At 36.1% G+C, this 21930-nt stretch overlaps 2 protein-coding genes across 2 annotated transcripts; one reads left to right on the top strand and one right to left on the bottom strand.

Annotated features, from left to right (window-relative positions):
• The first annotated feature begins 455 nt into the window (after window positions 1-455).
• On the top strand, window positions 456-2770 carry LOC104100376 (uncharacterized). The gene is made up of 4 exons (XM_070190072.1): window positions 456-1330; window positions 1508-1846; window positions 2193-2327; window positions 2383-2770. Exons 1-4 carry the CDS (start codon window positions 456-458, stop codon window positions 2768-2770), a joined length of 1737 nt encoding a protein of 578 aa, XP_070046173.1.
• A 17038-nt stretch (window positions 2771-19808) lies between these two features.
• LOC104100374 (ankyrin repeat-containing protein At5g02620-like) lies at window positions 19809-20450 on the bottom strand. The gene has a single exon (XM_009607588.1). It carries the CDS (start codon window positions 20448-20450, stop codon window positions 19809-19811), a length of 642 nt encoding a protein of 213 aa, XP_009605883.1.
• Between the last annotated feature and the right edge of the window lie 1480 nt (window positions 20451-21930).

Here is a 21930-nt window from a genome sequence, read left to right as displayed (position 1 = left end):
ACAGTGCCCCGGGGCCAGACAGGCTCACAGACAGATTCTATCAAAGTGCATGGCCTATTATTGCTACGGATGTCCTTAATGTTGTAGTTGCCTTCTTTAATGGTGCTCAACTGCCAAAGTTTTTCACTCACACATGCCTAGTGATGCTTCCAAAAGTGGAATCTCCTCAAACTTTCTCTGATATTAGGCCAATTAGTTTATGTAACGTGTCTAGCAAAATTATTGCCAAGCTGTTGAATGCTAGGCTAAGCTCAGTATTTCCCAGAATCATCTCACACAACCAGAGTGGTTTTGTTAAAGAGAGTGCCATTACAGAAAATATTCTGTTGGCTTAGGAGATAGTGAATGATATTGGGAAACATGTGGATGGGGGTAATGTAGTGTTGAAGTAGGATATGGCGGCCAAAGTATATGACCGGGTTTCGTGGACCTATTTATGTTATATGCTTCGGAAGATGGGCTTCTCTGAGAGATGGATTGAGATTATTCACAGATATATAAGCAATAATTGGTACACCCTTATTGTTAATGGTTGTAGGCATGATTTTTTTAAATCCGGGAGGGGACTAAGACAAGGTGATCCTCTTTTCCCCTCTCTCTTTGTCTTGAGTGCTGAACTGTTTTCCCAATTATTGATTGATCTTCAGAAAAATAGGAGGTATAGAGGTTTCTACATGAACAATAGTGGACCCCAGGTGAGTCATCTTACTTTTATTGATGATGCTATTTTGTTTTGTAACGGTGGGAAGGCTACCCTTCAGCAGGTCCTAGACTCTTTATCCACTTATGAGCAGATTTCGGGACAACAAATCAATAAGGATAAATGTAGCTTTTCTCTGGCTCCATCTGCAACTCAAAGATCTATCACTAGGATAAGGAGAATTACAGGGATGAGACATGAACCACTACCAATCCAATATCTTGGGTGCCCTATCTACTCTGGTAGAAAGAAGGTATCAATTTTCTCAAACATGGTTAGCAAGGTGATTAACAAAATAAGAGGGTGGCATATGAAATTCTTATCTACGGGAGGTAGAGCAGTACTTATCATACATGTACTACTAGCCCTAAACATACATACACTTGTTGTAGTTCATCCAACCAAAGTTTCTATTGTTACAATTGAGAGGTATCTTGCTAGGTTCTTTTGGTCAGGCCAAGAGGATAGTGATAGATACCATTGGACTACTTGGTCTAAGTTGTGCCTACCATATAATGAGGGAGGAGCTAACTTCAGGAAGTTAGAAGCCATATGCAAAGCTTTTACTGCTAAACAATGGTGGATAATGAGGACCACAAATTCATTGTGGTCTCTGTTTGTTAGAGCCAAGTAATACAGTACATACCATCCACTGTTTAGACAGTGGTCAGTCGGCCAGTCCCATAATTGGCAGGCTATGTGCAAACTGAAGTATGAAGTGGAGCAAAATATTTTATGGAGAATTGGGAGAGTAAATTGCAGCTTCTGGTATGATAATTGAACTAATTTTGGTCCTCTATGCACAAGTCTAGCGGAAGGTGTGGGCTATAATAATACAAGAGTCAATGAAGTGTATAATAATGGGCAATGGGACTGGTCTCGATTACAAATTCATCCTCCAGAAGTTGTGAAGAACCTTGTAACATCTGTGAAGATTACAATCAATCAAGAAGAGGTTGATCCAGTATGGACAATATCTACTTCTGGAAATTTTTCTGTGGCTTCAGCTTGGAATTCTTTGAGGCAGAGAAAGGATTTTGCTCCTTTTGACTCCAAATTATGGCATAAAGCCATTCCCTTCAAGATGTCTTTCTTAGCTTGGAGAGCTGTACATGGAATACTGTCAACGAATGATAGACTCACCAGGTTTGACTATAATTTACCTTCTAAATGTAACTGTTGTCCACCACAAAATATGAGCCCAGGCGTGAAAAATTGTGAGCACTTGTTTTGTCACGTGTAGTTTGCGCAACAATTGTGGGGAAACATTGCTGGAAGGGTAGGAATTGAACATAGAAATACCTCCTTGAGGAACCTTTTCTCTAATTTCTGGAACCATAGAGCCGGTAACTCTGTAGCTTCCTTTGTTTGTAAAGTTCTTCCTCATATTGTTGTGTGGGAGTTGTGGAGATCAAGGTGCTGCAACAGGTATGAAATGGAGAGGCCATCAATCAATAGATCTATTTGTTTCATTACCTTTAATATTGTCCAGATTGTTAACTCTCATTTCAGAAAAGTTGTTATTGGTTGTAAATGGGAGGACATTTGTAAACTATTTGACATTTCCCTCCTTGAAAATTCCTTCACTGTGGTTAAATGGCTTAGACCACCACTATTGTTTGTTAAGGTAAATAGTGATGGGAGTTGTATTAATGGGAACTGTGGGGTGGTGGGGTGGTCAGGGATAGTGTTGGTAGGATGATTATGGCATACGCGATGCCTTTGGGGCAAGGATCCAGTAATTTTGCAGAAGCGGAAGCACTCCTTTTTGGTTTAAAATGGTGCATCCAACAAGGTTATGGGTTGATTGTAGGTGAGACTGATTCCTTGCTGCTGCTTAACTGCATTCAAGGTACTTGGTCCACACCATGGAGGATCAAAAATACTGTAAAGGAGATAAAACAGTTGGTTCAAGATAAGAATCTTGTCATTAAACATTGCTTTAGAGAAGCAAATCAAGTTGCGGACAAGATGGCCTCTCTAAGTCACCAGTTAGAGGAGATATTCATGTATACCTACTTTGACACATTGCCAAGGCAGGTTAGAGGGTTACTTAATGTAGATAGATAGCAAATTTCAACTTTCCGAGTCAAGAGGATAAGACCGAGCAATCTAGTATATGAGCCACCATGAATTCTAGAACTTATAACTACTTTTTGTTTTGTCAGATTGCCTCAAATCATTGTAACTTTTGTATGAATTTGTTGTGTCAAATTCACATCTTTCTAAGAAGGCAAAGCTATTCCCCCCTTCTTCAAATTGTAACTGTTGCCTTACAAGTGGTAATAAGATTGTGACTTGGAATTAAAAAAATAAAAAAAGTTCCGTTGAACCCAACAACTATAATACAGACCTTATATATGTGTTATGAAATATACTAAACTTAGCAGCTTGATAGGTAGTGAAGTGGTCCGATAATGTCAAATAAAACTTATGTTAAGCAATTAGCAAACTAGTTAAGCCAGAAAGGAAAAAATGGCAGAAGCAATTTTCGTTTGGATTTAGGGAATCAATCTAGATAAACCAAGGAAGATATACATAATGCTTTCACAAAAAAATCAAACAGCTAAAAAACTTAAAACTAAAGAGACAGACTTTCTTGACAAGAACTCATTAGGTTCGAGTAATTAATATTTCTTCATTTTCTCTTGAACTGAGTCATAAAAATTCCTACCCAAAATAAATATAAAGACGGCAAGCGATAAAGAGCAAATGACACAGATAAATATAGCTAGGTTTCTAGAAGGTAGCACAACGTACAAGCCAGTCATAAACGCTATCATCATTGCTAGCATGGAAACCATGGCAATGACGCTCGCAATTGCATAACGACTCAACCTTCTGCCCTCTTCATCGTAAGTTGCAAGGTAATTCAGAAAAACAGCAGCTGTGGAAGATATCATGGCAATGGTATCTGTTACTGCGAATGCTTTGAACGCTGTTTTCTTGGATATGATTTCCATGCCTTTATTTGGACCATCATCACCACTGTAACCACCAGGAATGGTGAAGCCAGCCTCGAAAGAAACCGTTAATATAAGTGTAACAACTATCAAATGTGTGTTTGTTCTTTCTTTCCTGTAGGAAAAATGAGGGGTGAGAACAACAAGTTGTGTACCTTTTTGTCGCAGTAGAGATCGTTGAACTCACCACCAAAAGAATTGCCCCAAGTAGATCTTTGAATCTCTTTGAAACAAAGTTAGAATTTTCACGAACTAAGTATCTTTTATCCTTGTGTGAATTTTTTTGGAAGCAGAAGAAAGTTTCTGTTTTCCTCTATCTTGTTTAGAAGAAGGAAACTTACGTGATATATATATAAAAGAGAAGTTAACCCATATTCAAAAACTAATTAACCCCATCACTATTTAACTGTGTATGGTGGTTTTTTTTTGAGTAACTTCCTTTTACCTTATCTCTTTTAGATGGGTCGGGTCAGACCACATGGAGCGACCCAATATCCAAACTCAATATCCAACATCTCCCACGTAGCTCATGGTGGGCTATACCCGAACTAATTTTATGTCAATAACACACGTAATTTATACAGACAAATAGCTCGTGCGACCTGCGAGCATTAAGAGCTATAATATTTCAAACTACTAAAGTTGTACTAAAGCTCCATGTAGAAATCCAATCACATATGGAAAGGATGCATTACCAATATGAGGATCTTATTACTCGCAATACCCCAGACGTTATTCGCTACTCCAGTAGTAGTTATTTGATCCCTCATCCTCAGAAGAGGTGAACTAGAGTTTAAATATAACATTGTACCCACAATTACACTCAATACCCTCATGGTAAGTGTAGTGGTCGACTTGTAAATACAAGCTATTGCTAATTTTAGTTGTCTTCCCTTTTCACTCGAATCTATTCATTCCAGATCAAATGCTTTCCTAGACATGCACTGCATTGCCGAATCGCTCATGGCTATTAGTGCTATGCTAAAGTAGCAACATCGATTGGCACTTCAAGATACAGTAAAAGGTCAAAGAGTATTTCAATAAAAGTTAATATAACTTTTCGGGATCTCACACAATGAAGAAGCAGGGATCCATTCTTCTATTATTCCATTGGTCGCTAGCACACGTGGTATGAAACACATGTTACGATGTTCTCACCTTATATTGGTGTGTGTTTCTTATTTCTTTTAATCATTCAACATCGTACAGATCTTGGTCTAGACACCTTCAAGTGTCTAACTCGAGTTTCTCATTTCAATAATCCTCAAACCATCTTCTTAGAGAAACTCGCATCTGGCTTACAAAACAAGTCATAATCGAATGTTCTATAAAGTCTCATCTCTTCACGATTCTTAACGTAAGAGGCGATTGCTCGTGTGATAGAGCCAATCTCGCAACTTGTTCGATACACTTTATCAACAAAAACATTCATCACATACATATGAGATATAAGCATAATTCAAGAGTCAAATAATGATGAACATATTATAATACTAAAGTCATTTTACAATATATATCCTTCGCAAACCTAGAGCCATAACATGTTTCTCAAACAGGTCTCTAGATATCGTCTTTTCAAAAGGATCAGCTATCATGCTTCGCGTAGGAATATACTGTAAATTTATCTCTCCACTTGCTACCATGTCTCTTACAAAGTTATACTTGATGTCAATGTGTTTAGTCTTGCTATGATACTTAGGATCTTTTGTATATATAATAGCCGCTTTACTATCACAATATAGAGTCATGGGACCCTGAGAGTTCTTTGTAATATCCAAATGCTCAAAGAATCTCTTCAACCAAACAACTTCTTGTACTGCAGACGCATAAGCCACAAACTCAACTTCCATTGTTGAAAGGGCTGTACAGGTTTGTTTCTTACTTTTTTATGATATAGCACCACTATTAAGTAAGAAGGCAAAACCGGATGTTGATTTTCTATCATTCCGATCACCAGCCCAATCAACATCTGTATATCCTCTCAAGTATAAATCATTTCCACTATAACATAGTGAATAATCTGCAGTTCCCTTCAGGTATCTGAAAATTCTCTTCACAGCTTTCCAATGATCTCTTCCAGGATTGGATTGATACCTGCTAACCAGACCTACATCATAATAAATGTCTGGGCAAGTACACATCATAGCGTACATCAAGCTCCCGACAACACTTGAATATGGAACTCTGAGTCATGTCTTCCTTTTTATTTTCAGTCTTGGGACACATTTCAAGGCTTAAAGTTTCACCTCTCGCTATAGGAGTATCCATGGATTTGCAACCATTCATGAGAAAATGCTCCAAAATTTTCTTTATATAAGTTTCTTGAGATAAACTCAATAACTTTTTGGAATGGTCTCTTTGGATCTTAACTCCAAGGATGTAGTCTGCCTCACCCATATCTTTCATGTCAAATGACTTTGAAAGCCATGACTTGATAGTTTTCAAATACTCTAAATTATTTCCGGCCAATAAAATATCATCCACATAAAGAGAAAGAATTACAAACATCCCATTGGACTTCTTCACATAAATGCAATGGTCTTTATTGATCATGGTGAAATCATATGAGATCACCTCCTTGTGAAATCTCAAATACCATTGCCTTGAAGATTGCTTTAGGCCATAAATTGATCTTTTCAATTTACAGACCTTTTCTTGGCCTTTAACGATGAAGCCTACAGGTTGTTCCATGTAGATTTCTTCGTTTAGTTCTCCATTGAGAAAAGCTGTCTTTATGTCCATTTGATGTAATTCCAAATTCAAACGTGCAACAATAGCCAAAAGTAAGTGAATTGAGGTAAACTTCACAACTGGTGAAAATGTTTCCTCATAATCTATTCCAGCTTCTTGAGTAAAGCCTTTTGCCACCAATCGTGCCTTGTATCTTTCTATTGACCCATTCGCTTTGCATTTAACTTTGAGAACCCATTTGTTCCCCAATGGCTCTACGCCCAGGCGGAAGGTCAACTAGATCCCAGACTTTGTTGATTTTCATGGACTCTAATTCTTCTTTCATTGCTTTCATCCACTAATCTTTTTCAGGACTCGATAAAGCCTCAGTTATAGACTTTGGCTCATCCATTTCTGTGGGAGATACCAAGAAAACATAATCTTCAATGTCATAAGTATGTTTGGGTATATTTTTCCTGGCACTCTTTCGTAGTTGAAATTTAGGTTCATCAGAAGGATTTTGGGATTGAGAGTTCCCACTCTCACTCGGATCAAGAATAAGATCTTGATCAATTTGATTATTAACTGTGTCAGAAGACACTTGCTGACTATCCGAATTCAACATTTCATAAAGAGGCTCTCCATTCTTTACCTCGTCCTTTTTTGGAAAATCATTTTCCAAAAATGTGACATCTCGCGATTCAATCTCAGTAACTCTTCCATCCTCTAATTCACCAATGAACACATACCCTTTGGAGTGTTCTGAATATCTTATAAAGATACATTTCTTGCCTTTTGGACCTAATTTACCAAATTTACTATAAGAATCTTTTACATATGCAGCACAACCCCAAGGTCGTAAATCCTTTAAGTTTGGTTTATGACCAGTCCATAGCTCATAAGGAGTGGAAGAAACTGATTTAGAAGGCACTTTGTTCAATATGTAGGTTGCAGTTAATAACGCGTCTCCCCAAAAGGAGATAGGTAAATTTGCCTGCGCCATCATGGACCTTATCATGTCCAGTAGTGTTCTATTCCTCCTTTCTGCTACACCATTTTGTTGAGGTGTGTACAGAATAGTTAACTGTCTGGTGATGCCCTTTTCATTACATAATTCTTCAAATTCTTTTGATAGATATTCACGCCCTCTATCGGTTCTTAAGGTCTTAATCCTTTTGTCTAATTGATTCTCAACTTCATTCAAATATTTCTTGAAGCAATCAAGTGCTTCAGATTTATGAGAAATCAAATAGACATAACCAAAACGTATGAAATCATCAATGAATATAATAAAATATAAAGCACCAGACCTAACCCTCACATTCATTGGACCACAGATATCAGAATGGATTAATTGCAATGGAAAATCAGCTCCTTAGCCTTTCCAAATGGTTTACGTATAATCTTTCTGGCAAGACAATTTTCACAAGTTGGCATTTCAATTTTAGAGAAAGAACCTAGATGTCATTCCTTAGCCAATCTATTCATTCGATCCTGCCCTATGTGACCTAGTCTTGCATGCCATGTAATAACATCAATATCATTGTTACTAGAATAACATGCCATAAAACAACAGTCAACATAATAGTTATACGTAGAAGGATTATAATCTAACACAGTAAAACCATCATAACGATGTCCAAAACCATAAAAAACATTGTCTTGAGTAATTCTAAGACCACTACGACTAAAGTTCAAATTGAAATCTAAATCTAGAAGAACAGACACAGAGACTAAGTTTCCTCGAATCTCTGGAACATATAGGATGTCATGCAACATCAAAGATCGGCCACCACACATGTACATTCTGCAAGTTCCTATCCCTTTGACTTCAAGCTTTGCATTATTTCCCACATATACATGCTTTGATCCAGGTGAAACTCGACGAAACTCTATGAACGCTTATCTATCACGGCTCACATGTTCTGTGGCCCCTGAGTCTACAATCCACAGAAGATAAGATTCAGTTAGTAAAACAGTACTAGAAACATATATAGCACTAAGAGATGCATTTTGAAATGCTATCTTTTTCAGCTCAGTGCACTCACGAGCAAAATGCCCTGGGACTTGGCAATTATAGCACTTCAACTTACTCTTGTCTTTCTTCTTATAGAACCGTTTTCCTTTCTTGAAATTTGGCTTGTTTCTTTTCTTGGAGGATCCTTCTCCGGTCTCCTTACCCTTTCCGTCATTTTTTCAGTTTCTCTTGCGCTTGAAACTTAATCTCTTTGTACCACTTGATTCTGCCATAAAGGCATTAGGTACAGCTTTAGCAGCACCAAGCCGCTCGTCTTCAAGCTCCACATGACGGGCAACATCAGCAAAAGTTTTGATGCTTAACCTTCAGATGTTCCCAATTATTGGGAAGAGATCGAATCACTGCCTGAACTTACTGCTCATCAGAGAGAACATGGGCAACACTTTTGAGTTGAGCAATCATATTTGACATCACCCTTAGATATTGTTTGACACTGTGATCATGACGCTTTTTGTACGTGTCAAACTTGATTGTCAGCTGTCGAAGGTGAGTCACAGTTGTACCCCCATATGCCTCTCTTAAATGTGTCCACATGGCTTGAGCAGTAGGATATTGTTCACATTCGTGGATGAGATCATCGGCAACTGAACTTACAATAATTCCACGTGCAGTGGAATCTTTCTTCTTCCAAATATTATAAGTTTCCAGATCCCTCATGTGTTGGGCAGTGTTACCCTCCTCTGGGTGATTCATAGCATGGTTAATACTTTCAAGAGCATCTTGCTCTTTGAGTACATACCACATCTTACGACTCCAGATGTCGTAATTTTTACCATTCAGTTTGTCACCCTTGTTCAAGTCAGCAATGATACTTTTCGATGCCATGTCTGTTATTAGAGACAATATTACAAGTTTAACTCATCAATATATACTTCAGTCAATTTATGCATGTGATTACACACTCAAGTAAATTAATTATAATATTAATTCTACATTTAGTATAGAATCGAACGGTCACTACGTTTTCATTCATCATCTATATCTAAATATTTTAATTAATATTAAAAAATCACTTCTTAGTGTGTACTTTATTTTAAGTCTCAATCCATTACAAAAAAATATGATAAACAATGTATGTAACTGGTGAGACAAGTAACCTAATTTAAATTTCATTAAGATAAAACACATAATAATAATTTACATGTTTGCTAGGACATACATGTATCAATCGAACACTAACTCTTGCATATACACGCTAAAAGGTGCATTGGACCAAATATCATAATAAATCTCAGTTAAAATTTTACCCCAAGGCTCTCGAAGAGAGTCCGCTAAAATAGCTAATGCTTCCCAATCAGTAATTTCTACGTAATTAGCCAATTCAGATCTTTTTAACTGAAAAAGGTGTACATATTTAGGAATGGAAACATCAGGGCCCATTTTAAATTTTTTAAACTCCCTAAATTTCTTTTCTCTTTCCCTTCGTTCAGCCCTTCGATCCTTTAACTCATTTTGTCTCGCCCTTGGGACATTCCTGATGACTTCAGGTTCCGAGTCTGAATCATTATAGAAATAAGTCCTGCGACGACGTACCCTTCTACGTTGTTCCCTTCATTGACTTCGAGAACTCCCACTTGAAGTAATTCGAACTTGTCCCTCTTCAGCCATATTTAAAATAGGACCAAGGAAACAATAAGAATGGCTATAACCATCCAATGTGATAACATGTGTCACAATAACTCGTAGAAGTACATCAATGTAAGGGATTAATGCTAAACTAATTTTCTATATTAAGAAATATTAGGGCCAGTTTATATCAGTTCATGGTCCACACAGAGAGAAAATTCTTTTCAGGCAAGTTTCTGTTGTTGTATACAATCCATACTTTCAAGATTTGAATTTTCTAAATATCTTTTGCCGTTCTTATCTTTACCGTCTTTCCACTGTTTCACCAATTGAGAAAGGACAAAAGAGAAAGAAATGGAAAGAAAAAAAAACAGAACAACACGTTGAAATCTCTTTCTCTAGCAGGATGCAGACATCTTTTGATCAATATGAAACTTAAGTTATATTTCCATTTGCCATTGTTCTCTGCCATTCATTCACATATGAAATAAGTTTTAACACTTAGACTAATATTTAACATTACCATGGTCCATAGGCATGCCAAATTAGTAGTAATTTAAACCTGTACCTAATGCTTTTGAATCAATGCCTAAAATCCTTTCTGATTTTTTTTTGATCAATCCAGTGATACATCATATCACTTGAAGACATCAGATTGATGCCAAAATCAGAAAGCAATTGCCCGAGATTCATGCGGCATCAACACACAAAGAAATTCACAAGTTTCAATGAAAGAAATTTATGCGACATCAATACAGAAATTTCAACTCTATTAATATTTCTCCCATACTCTGTTAATGGAAAAACAAAAAAGGTTTTCTATTTCCCCAGAAAAAAAATTTCATTGTGTATCCATATTTATGTACATAGAATACACAATAATGGCTCCTGATACCATTGTAGGAAAAATGAGGGGTTAGAACAACAAGTTGTGTATCTTTTTATCGCAATGGAGATTGTTGAACTCACCACCAAAAGAATTGCCCAAGTCGAACTTTGAATCTCTTGGAAACAAAGTTAGAATTTTTACGAACTAAGTGTCTTTTATCCTTGTGTGATTTTTTTTGGAAGCAGAAGAAAGTTTCTGTTTTCCTCTATCTTGTTTAGAAGAAGGAAACTTACGTGATATATATAAAAGAGAAGTTAATCCATATTCAAAAACTGATTAACCCCATCACTCTTTAATTGTGTACGGTGATTTTTTTTTGAGTAACTTCCTTTTACCTTATCTCTTTTAGATGAGTCGGGTCAGCCCACATAGAGCGATCCAATATCCAAACTCAATATCCAACGTTTCCATACTTCCATGCATCCTTTGAACCGCTTCTCAAGTATTTCTGTCTGAAAATAGAGTTAAAAATCTCTAATTATTTTATGAGTTAGTGTATATCTCAATTGTGGTGTAGAAAAAAACTGCCTATCCGTTTTCAATTTAGATGAGGTAGTTTGACTCGGCATAGATTAGAGTTTAAGAAGAAAAAAAAAACTTTTAAAACTTGTGGTCTTAAGAGTTTAAGGGGTAAAAACTTTGTGGGTCCATGACATTTGTGTGGTTATAAAAGTTTCTCATTAAGAGTAAAATGCGTAAAATAAAAAGTTTATAGTTGAATTATTTTTAAATTTAGAAATATATTATTTATTTTGGAACAGAGTAAAAAAAAAGTACCTCATCTAATTTGAAACGGAATGAGTATGCAATTTTTGTCTTGTAAAACTAACTGATAAGTGTTTTTAAAAGGAAAAGACTAAAAAGAAACTTGCATCGTATAAACAAATACTTACCCATCTGATATTGTTGCGATCTAATTCTTCCCGCAAGGGTGAGACTGAAACGACACGCTTTTCCCCGTAACCTTGTAGGGCACGTTCCCGTCTGCGTCTCTTTGCACAAAGATGTTATTGTGCAGCCGTTGTTCTTGGAAGAATCTTATCATTTTCCAATGCTCCTTAGCGCATGCAATGTGAAAAACATTTTGGCCTTGACTAGTGACCGCGTCCAAGGCTCTATAATCTCTTCAACGGCCTGCATTTTATTATTGATGACTGCTAAATGCAGAGGTGTTTTATTTTCTTTTTTAATAGTTCCATAAGCCACATGTTTATCCACCATTAATAATGTCCTCACTGATAGTTTAAACCCTACATAAGCCGCAAAATGGAGAGGATTCCACCCAAAACCATCTACTTGCTTTGTCAGACTTGATTTTTTTTCTTAGTATCATTTCCATGCATTTTACCCAAGAAAAATATCTTAGTTAGTAAGGGCATCACTCTAACAAATGTGAATAAATGGGGTAAAAAATATAGTTATAGAATATTTAGAAGAGAAATTTTTTTACTATGCTTTCTTTATCCTTTTTATTTTAGATATCACCAATGTTTTTAATATCGACTTGACATCAGCAAAATAAATTGAGACAGAGGGAGTATAAAATATCAGAAAAGAGAAAGTCCAAGTATATATTTTAATTCTCAAGAAAAATGTCATACCTCCTCTTTGCCAAGGCTAACAACAATTTATGAATTCCATACAAATAAGGATCACATAAATTATATACTCCTTGTTGGAGAACATGTATTGATCTTCCATATCTACAGAGAGGACATCCAGAGCTTGATTTTAAGTTGATCTGGGGTAGATTTGAGCTAGAGTGGTCAGAAAAAAGTTATAAAGAGATCTTTTTGCCTATCTATTTTTTTTGGAACTCAGGAAAATTCGCAGTCGCTACAGCCTCTGCCATTCGGGTGAGCACTCTATGCACACTGGATAAATCTCCCACTGTGTAATAGCCTGCAAACTATATCAAGCAAGCCCTGTGCGACATGCTCGTGTACGCATAGATATTTTAATTCATACCAGGATCTTGAACATAACAATCTTACATATAATCATTATAGAAAACATACATGAATCATAAGCCATTATCACGAAGCGGAAGCGTTAATTCAAATTGGTTTCTCGCCCCTTGCCCTAACTTTCGTTACCGCCGACTTTAGTGATGGAAGAGAGAACGTAAATACGGTAACCCTAATGGGTGGGGAGATGACCAATTTATAGAGGTTCTCATTTAATCCGGTACGTCCATCAAATAATCGATCGGATGGATGTAATTTACTCATTAATTAAATATTAATTATGGGCCTTAAATTTATTGGGCAACCAAAACGTAAGAAAATCTTACATTCTCCCATTTGGTCCAATAATCACATAATATTAATATTTAATATAGGAACATTAGTTGCGCATAAACAAATCTCTTCTATAATGTCCACCATAAAAATCACAATACGATAAACTAGTAAATGTGAGTTATGGCGGTTATATATAATTTTTCTACATACTCCCTTCCATATACTGCAACATTAGTAATTTATCGTATCAGGTTCATAAGTTGTAAAATATTATGGTCTACAATAATGTCTCATTGAGACTTTTCCTGCAACATCTCAAAACAATAATATGCACACTATTATGAGAAACAGGAAATCATTAATGTATATCAGAAACACATAAATGAGCTCAGAATGTCAAAAATCATAAATACATCAATCATAAATATAGCCAAGACCCATTCTATGTACATATTCCTTAAATGTCTTTAGTTGTAAACCTTTCGTTAACGGATCTGCAATCATGAGATCAGTTCTAATATGCTCAAGTGACACTCTTTGTTTCTGAACTTCCTCCTTGACGGTAAAGTACTTTAATTCCATATGCTTGGCACCTTTGGAGTACTTATAATTATTGGAGAAGAATACTGCTGCAGAATTATCACAGTAAATTTCTAGCGGCTTGGTAATGGTGTCGACAACCCCAAGTCCTGAAATAAAGTTTCGCAGCCATAATGCATGAATTATGGCTTCAAAACATGCCACAAATTCTGCTTCCATCGTGGATATAGCAATGACAGACTATTTGACACTCTTCCACGATATTGCTCCTTCAGCTAATTGGAACAAATAACCAAACGTGGATTTTCTAGTGTCAATACATCCAGCGAATCTGAATCCGAGTATCCAACAACTTCCAAATGCTTGGATCTCCTATACATGAGCATGTAATCCTTCGTTCCTTTCAGGTGCCTCAAAACTTTCTTTGCAGCTTTTCAGTGATCAATTCCTGGGTTACTCTGATATCTTCCTAGCATTCCGATCGCAAAACTAATATCCGATCTTATGCAAGTCTGAGCATACATCAGACTACCAACAATTGAAGAGTAAGGAATTGATTTCATTTTCTTTCGTTTTACATCATTCTTAGGGCATTGAATGAGACTAAATTTGTCCCCTTTTTGAATTGGAACAATTCCTGCTGAACAATTGTTCATATTAAATCTCTCTAGAATTCTTTCGATATAGCCTTTCTGAGACAATCCCAATAATCCTTGTGATCTATCACAGAATATTTCTATTCCTATCACATAGGATGCCTCACCCATATCTTTCATTTCAAAATTCTTAGAGAGAAAATCTTTAGTCTCACACAATATGCCTAAATCATTAGCAGCAAGTAGAATATCATCAACATATAGGACTAAAAATATAAACTTGCTCCCACTGATCTTTTGGTATATATACCGATCAACGGTATTTTCCACAAATCCAAAAGATGTTATGGAATCATTAAACTTTATATACCATTGTTATGAGGCTTGTTTAAGTCTATATATTGACTTCTTCGGTTTACACACCATTTGACCTTTTTCTTTAGTTTCGAAACCCTCTGTTTGTTCCATATAAACTTCCTTCTCGAGGTCTCCATTAAGAAAGGCAGTTTTCACATCCATTTGGTATAACTCTAAATCATAATGAGCCACCAAAGCCATAATAATTTTTAACGAGTTTTTTTTAGATCGGTGAAAAGGTCTCTTTATAATCAATGCCTCCTTTCTGAGTATAACCCTTGGCAACAAGTCTGGCTTTGTATCGTTCAATATTGCCATTTGAATCGCGTTTGGTCTTAAAGACCCATCTACACCCGATTCTTTTAGAACTTTTTGGTAATTCAACGAGATCTCAGACTTTATTGTATTCCATGAATTTTAGCTCTTCCTTCATGGAATCAATCCATTTTTTAGACTCATTACTTTCTATGGCTTGTGAAAATAAAACCGGATCCTTATTAAGACCAATGCCAAAATCTGACTCTTGCAAATAAACCACGTAATCATCCGACATAGCCGATTTTCTAACTCTTTGAGATTTTCTTAATGGCATTTCTTCTGGTTCATTTGTGTCAGATATTTGTGAGTCAGTTTCTTTATGAAGTGTTTCATCCAAATGTTGCTCGGTGTTGTCAAAGTGTTCTTCAACAACTGGAATAATATTTGGTATTTGTGTGAAAGTAGGCACATTCGTGGGTAATAGAATATTGACCCTCACCTCTTTTATTTTCACACTTTGCTTTTCAATACTCCCACTAACTTCACCATTCTCAATAAATCTTGTATTACTGGTTTCAATAATTCTCGAACTATGATTTAGACAGTAAAACACATACCCTTTAGATTTCTCTGGGTAACCAATAAAGTAACCACTTACTATTCGAGAATCTAATTTCTTTTCTTGTGGATTATAAACTCTACCTTCCGCTGGGCAACCCCAAACATGTAGGTGCCTTAAACTAAGTTTCCTTCATGTCCACAGTTCAAAAGGGGTCTTTGAAATTGCCTTACTAGGAACCCTGTTTAATAAATATACAACGGTTTTAAGAGAATACATCCACAATAATTTGGGTATTGATGAATTACTCAGCATACTCCTAACCATATCCATAAGTGTTCGATTACGCCTTTCTGCAACACTATTTTGTTGAGGTGTTCCTGGTATAGTATACTGTGTACATATGCCATGTTCCTCGAGGAACTTTGCAAATGGACTCGGACATTGTCCCAATTCATTATATTTTCCATAATATTCACCACCTCTATCTGACCTAATAATTTTCACCTTTTTATCTAATTGCCTTTCAACCTCATTAACAAACACCTTGAGAGCATCTGTTGCTTGAGATTTTTCTTTCAGCAAATAGATGTTTCCATAACGTAAAAAATCATCGATAAAAGTGATAAAATATTTCTCTCCACCAAAAGATGGAACATCAAAGGGTCCACAAATATCGGTGTATATAATTTCTAGAAGCTGGGTGCTTCTTGTGGCACCTTTCTTACTATGCTTAGTTTGCTTTCCCTTAATGCAATCCAAACATATAGTAAGATCAGTAAAATTCAGATTCGGAAGAATCTCATTCTTTACTAATCTTTCTAACCTTTCTTTGGATATATGACCCAAACGTCTATGCCACAAGTAAGCAGAACTTTCATCTAGTGAACTACGTTTAATTCCAACATTATGTTGAACATTAAGAAGCGATTTAGAAAAACCAATATCGAGTTTCAATTTATATAAACCATCACTAAGAAAACCAGAACCATAAAAAATAGCATTCTTATATAAATTAAAACATCTATTTCCAAACTTTAAATCAAATCCAGAAACATCAAGTCTTGAAAGAGAAATCAAATTCCTAGAAACTGAAGGTACATAAAGAGTCTGTAATAGATCAAGGTGACGTCCAGTCTCCATGATCAAACGATAAGTCCCTATGCCTTCAATTGGATCCTTCATACAATTTTCCATGAACAAAAAATCCTTATTTGAATTTGTAGTTTGGATTGTAAGGAATCCCTGCAACGTAGTAGATACATGAGCAGTTGCACCAGAATCAAGCCACCAAGTATTATTAGAAAATTCTATTAAATTTGATTCGAAACGTACAAAAGCACTAATTGTACCTTTCTTTTCGAATCAAGCTTTACGTTTCAGGCAATCTTTCTGATAGTGTCCTTCCTTGTTACAGAAACGACACGTATCTACCTTATGTTCCTTCTTAGCATCCTGTGGAGTTTTAACAGGTGCTTTCTTCTTCTTGAACTTGTTGGGCTTCACTTTAAGTCCTTTACCAGCTCCTTGACCCATGAGGTTAATTGAATAATTCTCTTGTTTCTTAAGTCTTGACTCCTCCTGAGTAAGCATACTGGACAATTCACTAACATTTCACTTATCCTTAATAATGTTATATTTAATTTGAAAAGGTCCATACTCAGGAGGCAACGAGTTCAGAATAAACTGAATCAAGAAGGAGTCATCAACTTTCATCCCCAAGGTCTGAAGTCTTGTTGCAATGTTAGTCATCTCGATGATATGATTTTGCATCCTACGCGACCCATCAAACTTCATGGTCATGAGTTCAGCCATTAGTGTACCAGCGAGAGACTTATTTGCAGAACGAAAATATTCTTCCACAAACTTCAGGTATTACCAGGCACTTTCTGTTTGTGGAATAGTATTCTTAATGTTGTTGGCAATACTCATTCGTATAAACATAAGACTCAACATGTTAGAGCGTTCCCGTGCTTTATGGAAAGACTTCTCATCCGCACTGCTCGTATCAATAATGGCAGTGGGCTTATCATTCAGCAGAGCCAAGTCAAGATCCATTGCACCTAAGTGGAACTGGACTTGTTCATGCCATTCAGAAAAGTTCAATCCATTGAACACAGTAACAGACGAAGCATGCAAATGAAGAGGAATAACTGCAAAATAGATAATACATGCTCACAAATCAATATGGATTCAACAAACAATTAAAGCATATCGTAATTCTCCTTTGGGTAAATACTACGACACACTATCATAATTTAAATGCCATTTAGTCTTTAATAGGTAATGAAATATTTTTAACCAAACATATATGCCATCTTTGGACATACAATGCATATTTGACTAAGAATATTAATTTACCTCATCATATTCACTATTCATAGAATAATTGATCCACCTTTGGGTAAATCCTTAAGCTCTATCAATAGTGAAAATTAATTTATTCACTAATTTTCAATTATAGGCATTTCATTAATTTTATGGATAAATTATACTTTTATGTATGCATGTTTTTCATAAACATACTAGCTTGGCCACTTTAGTGACGAACAAACTATATAAACATAAGTGCACACATAAAATAATTATCAAAAGATTATATGCATGTGAATACTTTAAACACTATAGTTTGATCACTTTGGTGACTAACAAACTATATGTAACTTTAAGCATATAACATTACGCATTGCACAATATAATATAAGAATCATATCACAATCAATGTATTATGTGTGATTTACGTGCAACTATGGGAATTTATATGTATCAGGAAGTAATTTAATTGCTTTAATGGTCCAGAAGGTTCCAAAACATAATAATGGAAGAGACATCATAATTAACTTTCAGTGTTTAATATCAAATTAATACATACTTAGGGCCCAAGAAAGCAACGATAATTACAGTTTAACTCAAAAGGATCAAAACAGTTTTGCAAGCACTAGAAACCCACATCCAATTTGTCATGCTAAAACCGTAATTACCCAGAACTTAAGAAAGCTTTCAGATTTCTAAGTTGAAATATAAACTTTAAAATTGAGCACACATTAAATAAATAAAAAGAACACAGTGAATAATTAATATTAACTGATCATATCGTTAAGCCCATGGCGACAGACAATTTTCATACCAACATTACTATTCCTTCTTAGAGTAGACCACTAAAGAATATTTCATTCGTTTTCTTTAGTGAAGATTATAAGTTCAAGCAATCCAGGCTCGGATACCACATGTAGGCATAAATCTTTTAATTCATACCAAGATCTTGAACATAACAATCTTATATATAATCATTATAGAAAATATACCTGAATCATAAGCCATTATCACGAAGCGAAAACGTTAATTCAAATTGGTTTCTCGCCCCTTGTCCTAACTTTCGTTACCGCCGACTTTAGTGATGGAAGAGAGAAAATAAATACGGTAACCCTAATGGGTGGGGAGATGACCAATTTATAGAGGTTCTCATTTAATCCGGTACGTAATTTTGAACCTATAATTTCAAAATTATAGTGGGTACATGGTAGATACTAAAATTAAACTCGTCAAATATAAATTCTAAATCCGCATCTTCACAATAGTGCACTCATCCTCTTGAAATCCTGAATCCGCCTTTGATTGAGGGGATCGATTCTAGGTATGGATGGCCGCTCTCCAAACAAAATGGGCCATCCCGAAGGTCTTTTTGCCTATTGTTAGTTACTAATGTTGGTAAAAATAATGTAAAATCATGTGTAAAGGGAGATACCTGTAGTATTATACATTGCAGCTGCATGTAGCACAGTTGTGCCATAGGGACCAGCATAAGATGGTGAAGTGGAGTTGTTCAAGATGTGTTCCACTAGCTTGAGTAAGAGGGAGAATAAAATATCAGAAAAGAGAAAGTCAAGTATATATTTCAATTCTCAAGAAAAATGTCATCCATCCTCTTTGCCAAGGCTAACAACAATTATGAATTCCATACAAATAAGGATCACATAATTTATATACTCCTTGATTTTCCAGATCTACAAAGACAATATCCTCTGTGATGACATCCAGACTTGATTTTAAGTGGAAAGTGGGGGGAGGAATCCATAAGGGGATTTAGTGTGAACTCGGGTAGATCTGAGCTAGAGAGGTTAGAAAAAAGTTATAAAGAGGTCTTTTAGCCTTTGTTTTTGGAACCCTAGGGAAATCCACGGTTGCTCTGACCTTCGGGTGAGCACTTTGTGCGCACTAGGTAAACCTCCCGTTGTGTACTAGCCTACAAATCACACAGGGATGTAAACCGCACTAGGCAAGCCCTGTGCGACAGACTCGACCAAGAAGGCATTGAGGAAAATCGATCCCAGATCATCTGTACGGATGACCGCCCTCCAAACCAACTGGCCATTCCCGAAGGTCTTTTTGCCTATATTTAGTTACTAATGTTGGTAAAAATAATGTAAAATCATGAGTAAAGGGATATATATCCTGTAGTTTTATACATTGCAGCTGCATGTAGCGCTGTTGTGCCATAGGGGCCACCATAAGATAGTGAAGTGGAGTTGTTCAAGATGTGTTCCACTAGCTTTTCATTTTCAGTCTCCACAGCTAGATACAGTGGAGTTTTCCGAGCATTGTTAGGCGGATATGAGAAGTCGGGATCTTCTTTGACTAACAATTCTACCACACTGCAATCATGTCTCTGCATTACAGCTTCGTGCAAGGCCGTATTTCCATAGTTGTTAGTAATCCTCAAAAACTCTATGGTTGTCCGAATGCCAGCTTCTATATCAATAACACCGTCGAGCCATCCACAATTTTTCATGTAGTTGATAAAGGCCTCGACGAGATTTGCGTTGCCATTCCAAGCAGCCATATGAATAAAAGTATCTCCATTAGAATTCAAGCTGGAAAATAACTCTGGACCGGCCATAGCAAGAAAATCTCTTGGGTTATTTTTCCGATAGAAACCTTTATTTTGAGCTGCAATATGGAGGACAGTATTGTTGTAAGGAGTTAATTGGGTGGTGAACTGGCACTTGAATTCTTCCAGAACTTTCATGTCACCTTCTTTAGCAGCTGCGTACAACCGCCGATCCATCGGCATTTCATTTATCAGAATTAATCTACTTGAAGAGGGATATATATGGATGAGTCTGTTTCTCATACAACTCAGAGAGTACATATATATATATATATAAGCAGAATAACTTTGAGGCTTGCGTACGAGAGGAAAAGCAAAAACAAACCCACGTGAGAATATTAAAATTGTTACTTAATTAAACCCACGTTTATCTGGTCGGGAAAGAAAGACATAAAACTTTAGCGTTTACTACATTATTTAATTATCTAGTTGCGGTAGAATATTAAAATCGAGACTTCTCCATCAATTCACTCCCCACAACCAATATACAACATACTCCTCTTTTTTTTTCAATTAATCACTTCTATATTTCCCTAGCACTCATTAGTAAGATTAGGAGGTGTGTGTTTTTCTACATTATTTGAACTAATCTTTTTTCTTTCTTGCAATTTTTTTTCCTTTTCTCATTTTTTTCCCTACACGTACTCCATACATTAAGGTTCATCGATTAGTGACATTTATTTTCACAACTTTAGTGCACCTTAAGTGCCCTTCCATGGTTCTACTTGAAAGCTACTCCCCAATCTCTCACCTTATTTCTTTTAGCGACTAAGTGCCTTAGGAGGTAAAGGTTCAACAATCTCCAATTAAGAACAAAATAGGGGTACGGCTTGTAATGTGAGTGCAAAAAAAAAAAAGGTCTATAGGCTCAAAGGGGCTAGCAACGGAAAATTTTATTTTTAAGTGACAAGCACATCTATGATCAAGCAAGAAACGCCTACGTCATCTCCTAGACTAGCACAACTTAATAATTTCGCTTTGATTAACACAGAGGGCAAGTTGTGGACTACATAGGATAGCACAGAAGATCACAAAAACTCACACACACATTGCACATGAATTAATCAAGATGGTTCTGTTCAACTCTAAAGTCAAGCAAGCACATATAGTTGAGAAAATTTAAGCAATATTGCACTATGAAGCATACAAGTCAAACAACCGAGAAACGACGTCATAGAGTATGCTATTTATTTTACTCAGGCATCACAATTCAAATCAAATGTACGGGAAGTTAGACAGAGCGTATGTCATAGCCTAATGTGCCAGCACCAAACACGTCAATAGGTACCTCAGTGCAACTCAACTTCTGTAATAACCCAACCGGTCATTTTGACTTTTAGAACCCCGTTCCCCTAAATAAAATTTCCCGTATGTACTTTTATTAATTTATGACTTGCGGGGATGGTTGGTTCGGGATTTGGAAGTGTTCGGGTTGAAATCAGAACACTTGGTTCCTTAAGTTGGCCTTAAAATGCCAAGTTTGATTTCGGTCAACATTTTTAGAAAACAACCCCGGAATCGGGATTTGACGGTTCCAATAGGTTCGTATGATGAATTCGGACTTGGACGTATGTTCGAATCGAATTTTGATAACCCGGGAGCGTTTTGGCGCTTAATAGTGAAAATCAATTATTTGAAGGTTTAAAGTTCTTTAAATTTAGTT

Source organism: Nicotiana tomentosiformis, chromosome 12 (assembly GCF_000390325.3).
Source record: "Nicotiana tomentosiformis chromosome 12, ASM39032v3, whole genome shotgun sequence".
NCBI classification, from domain to species: domain Eukaryota; kingdom Viridiplantae; phylum Streptophyta; class Magnoliopsida; order Solanales; family Solanaceae; genus Nicotiana; species Nicotiana tomentosiformis.
The sequence above is the reverse complement of the archived record's forward strand: the minus strand, read 5'-3'. Positions and strand labels throughout refer to the sequence as shown.

What these genes read in the sequence shown, in the direction of transcription:
- LOC104100376 (XM_070190072.1), top strand. Translation starts at nt 456, where the DNA reads ATGGGCTTCTCTGAGAGATGGATTGAGATTATTCACAGATATATAAGC. An exon ending in ACGAATGATAGACTCACCAG is followed by an intron (nt 1,847 to 2,192) that starts GTTTGACTATAA and finishes AATATTGTCCAG; the next exon opens with ATTGTTAACTCTCATTTCAG. An exon ending in CACCACTATTGTTTGTTAAG is followed by an intron (nt 2,328 to 2,382) that starts GTAAATAGTGAT and finishes TGGGGTGGTCAG; the next exon opens with GGATAGTGTTGGTAGGATGA.
- LOC104100374 (XM_009607588.1), bottom strand. Translation starts at nt 20,450, where the DNA reads ATGCCGATGGATCGGCGGTTGTACGCAGCTGCTAAAGAAGGTGACATG.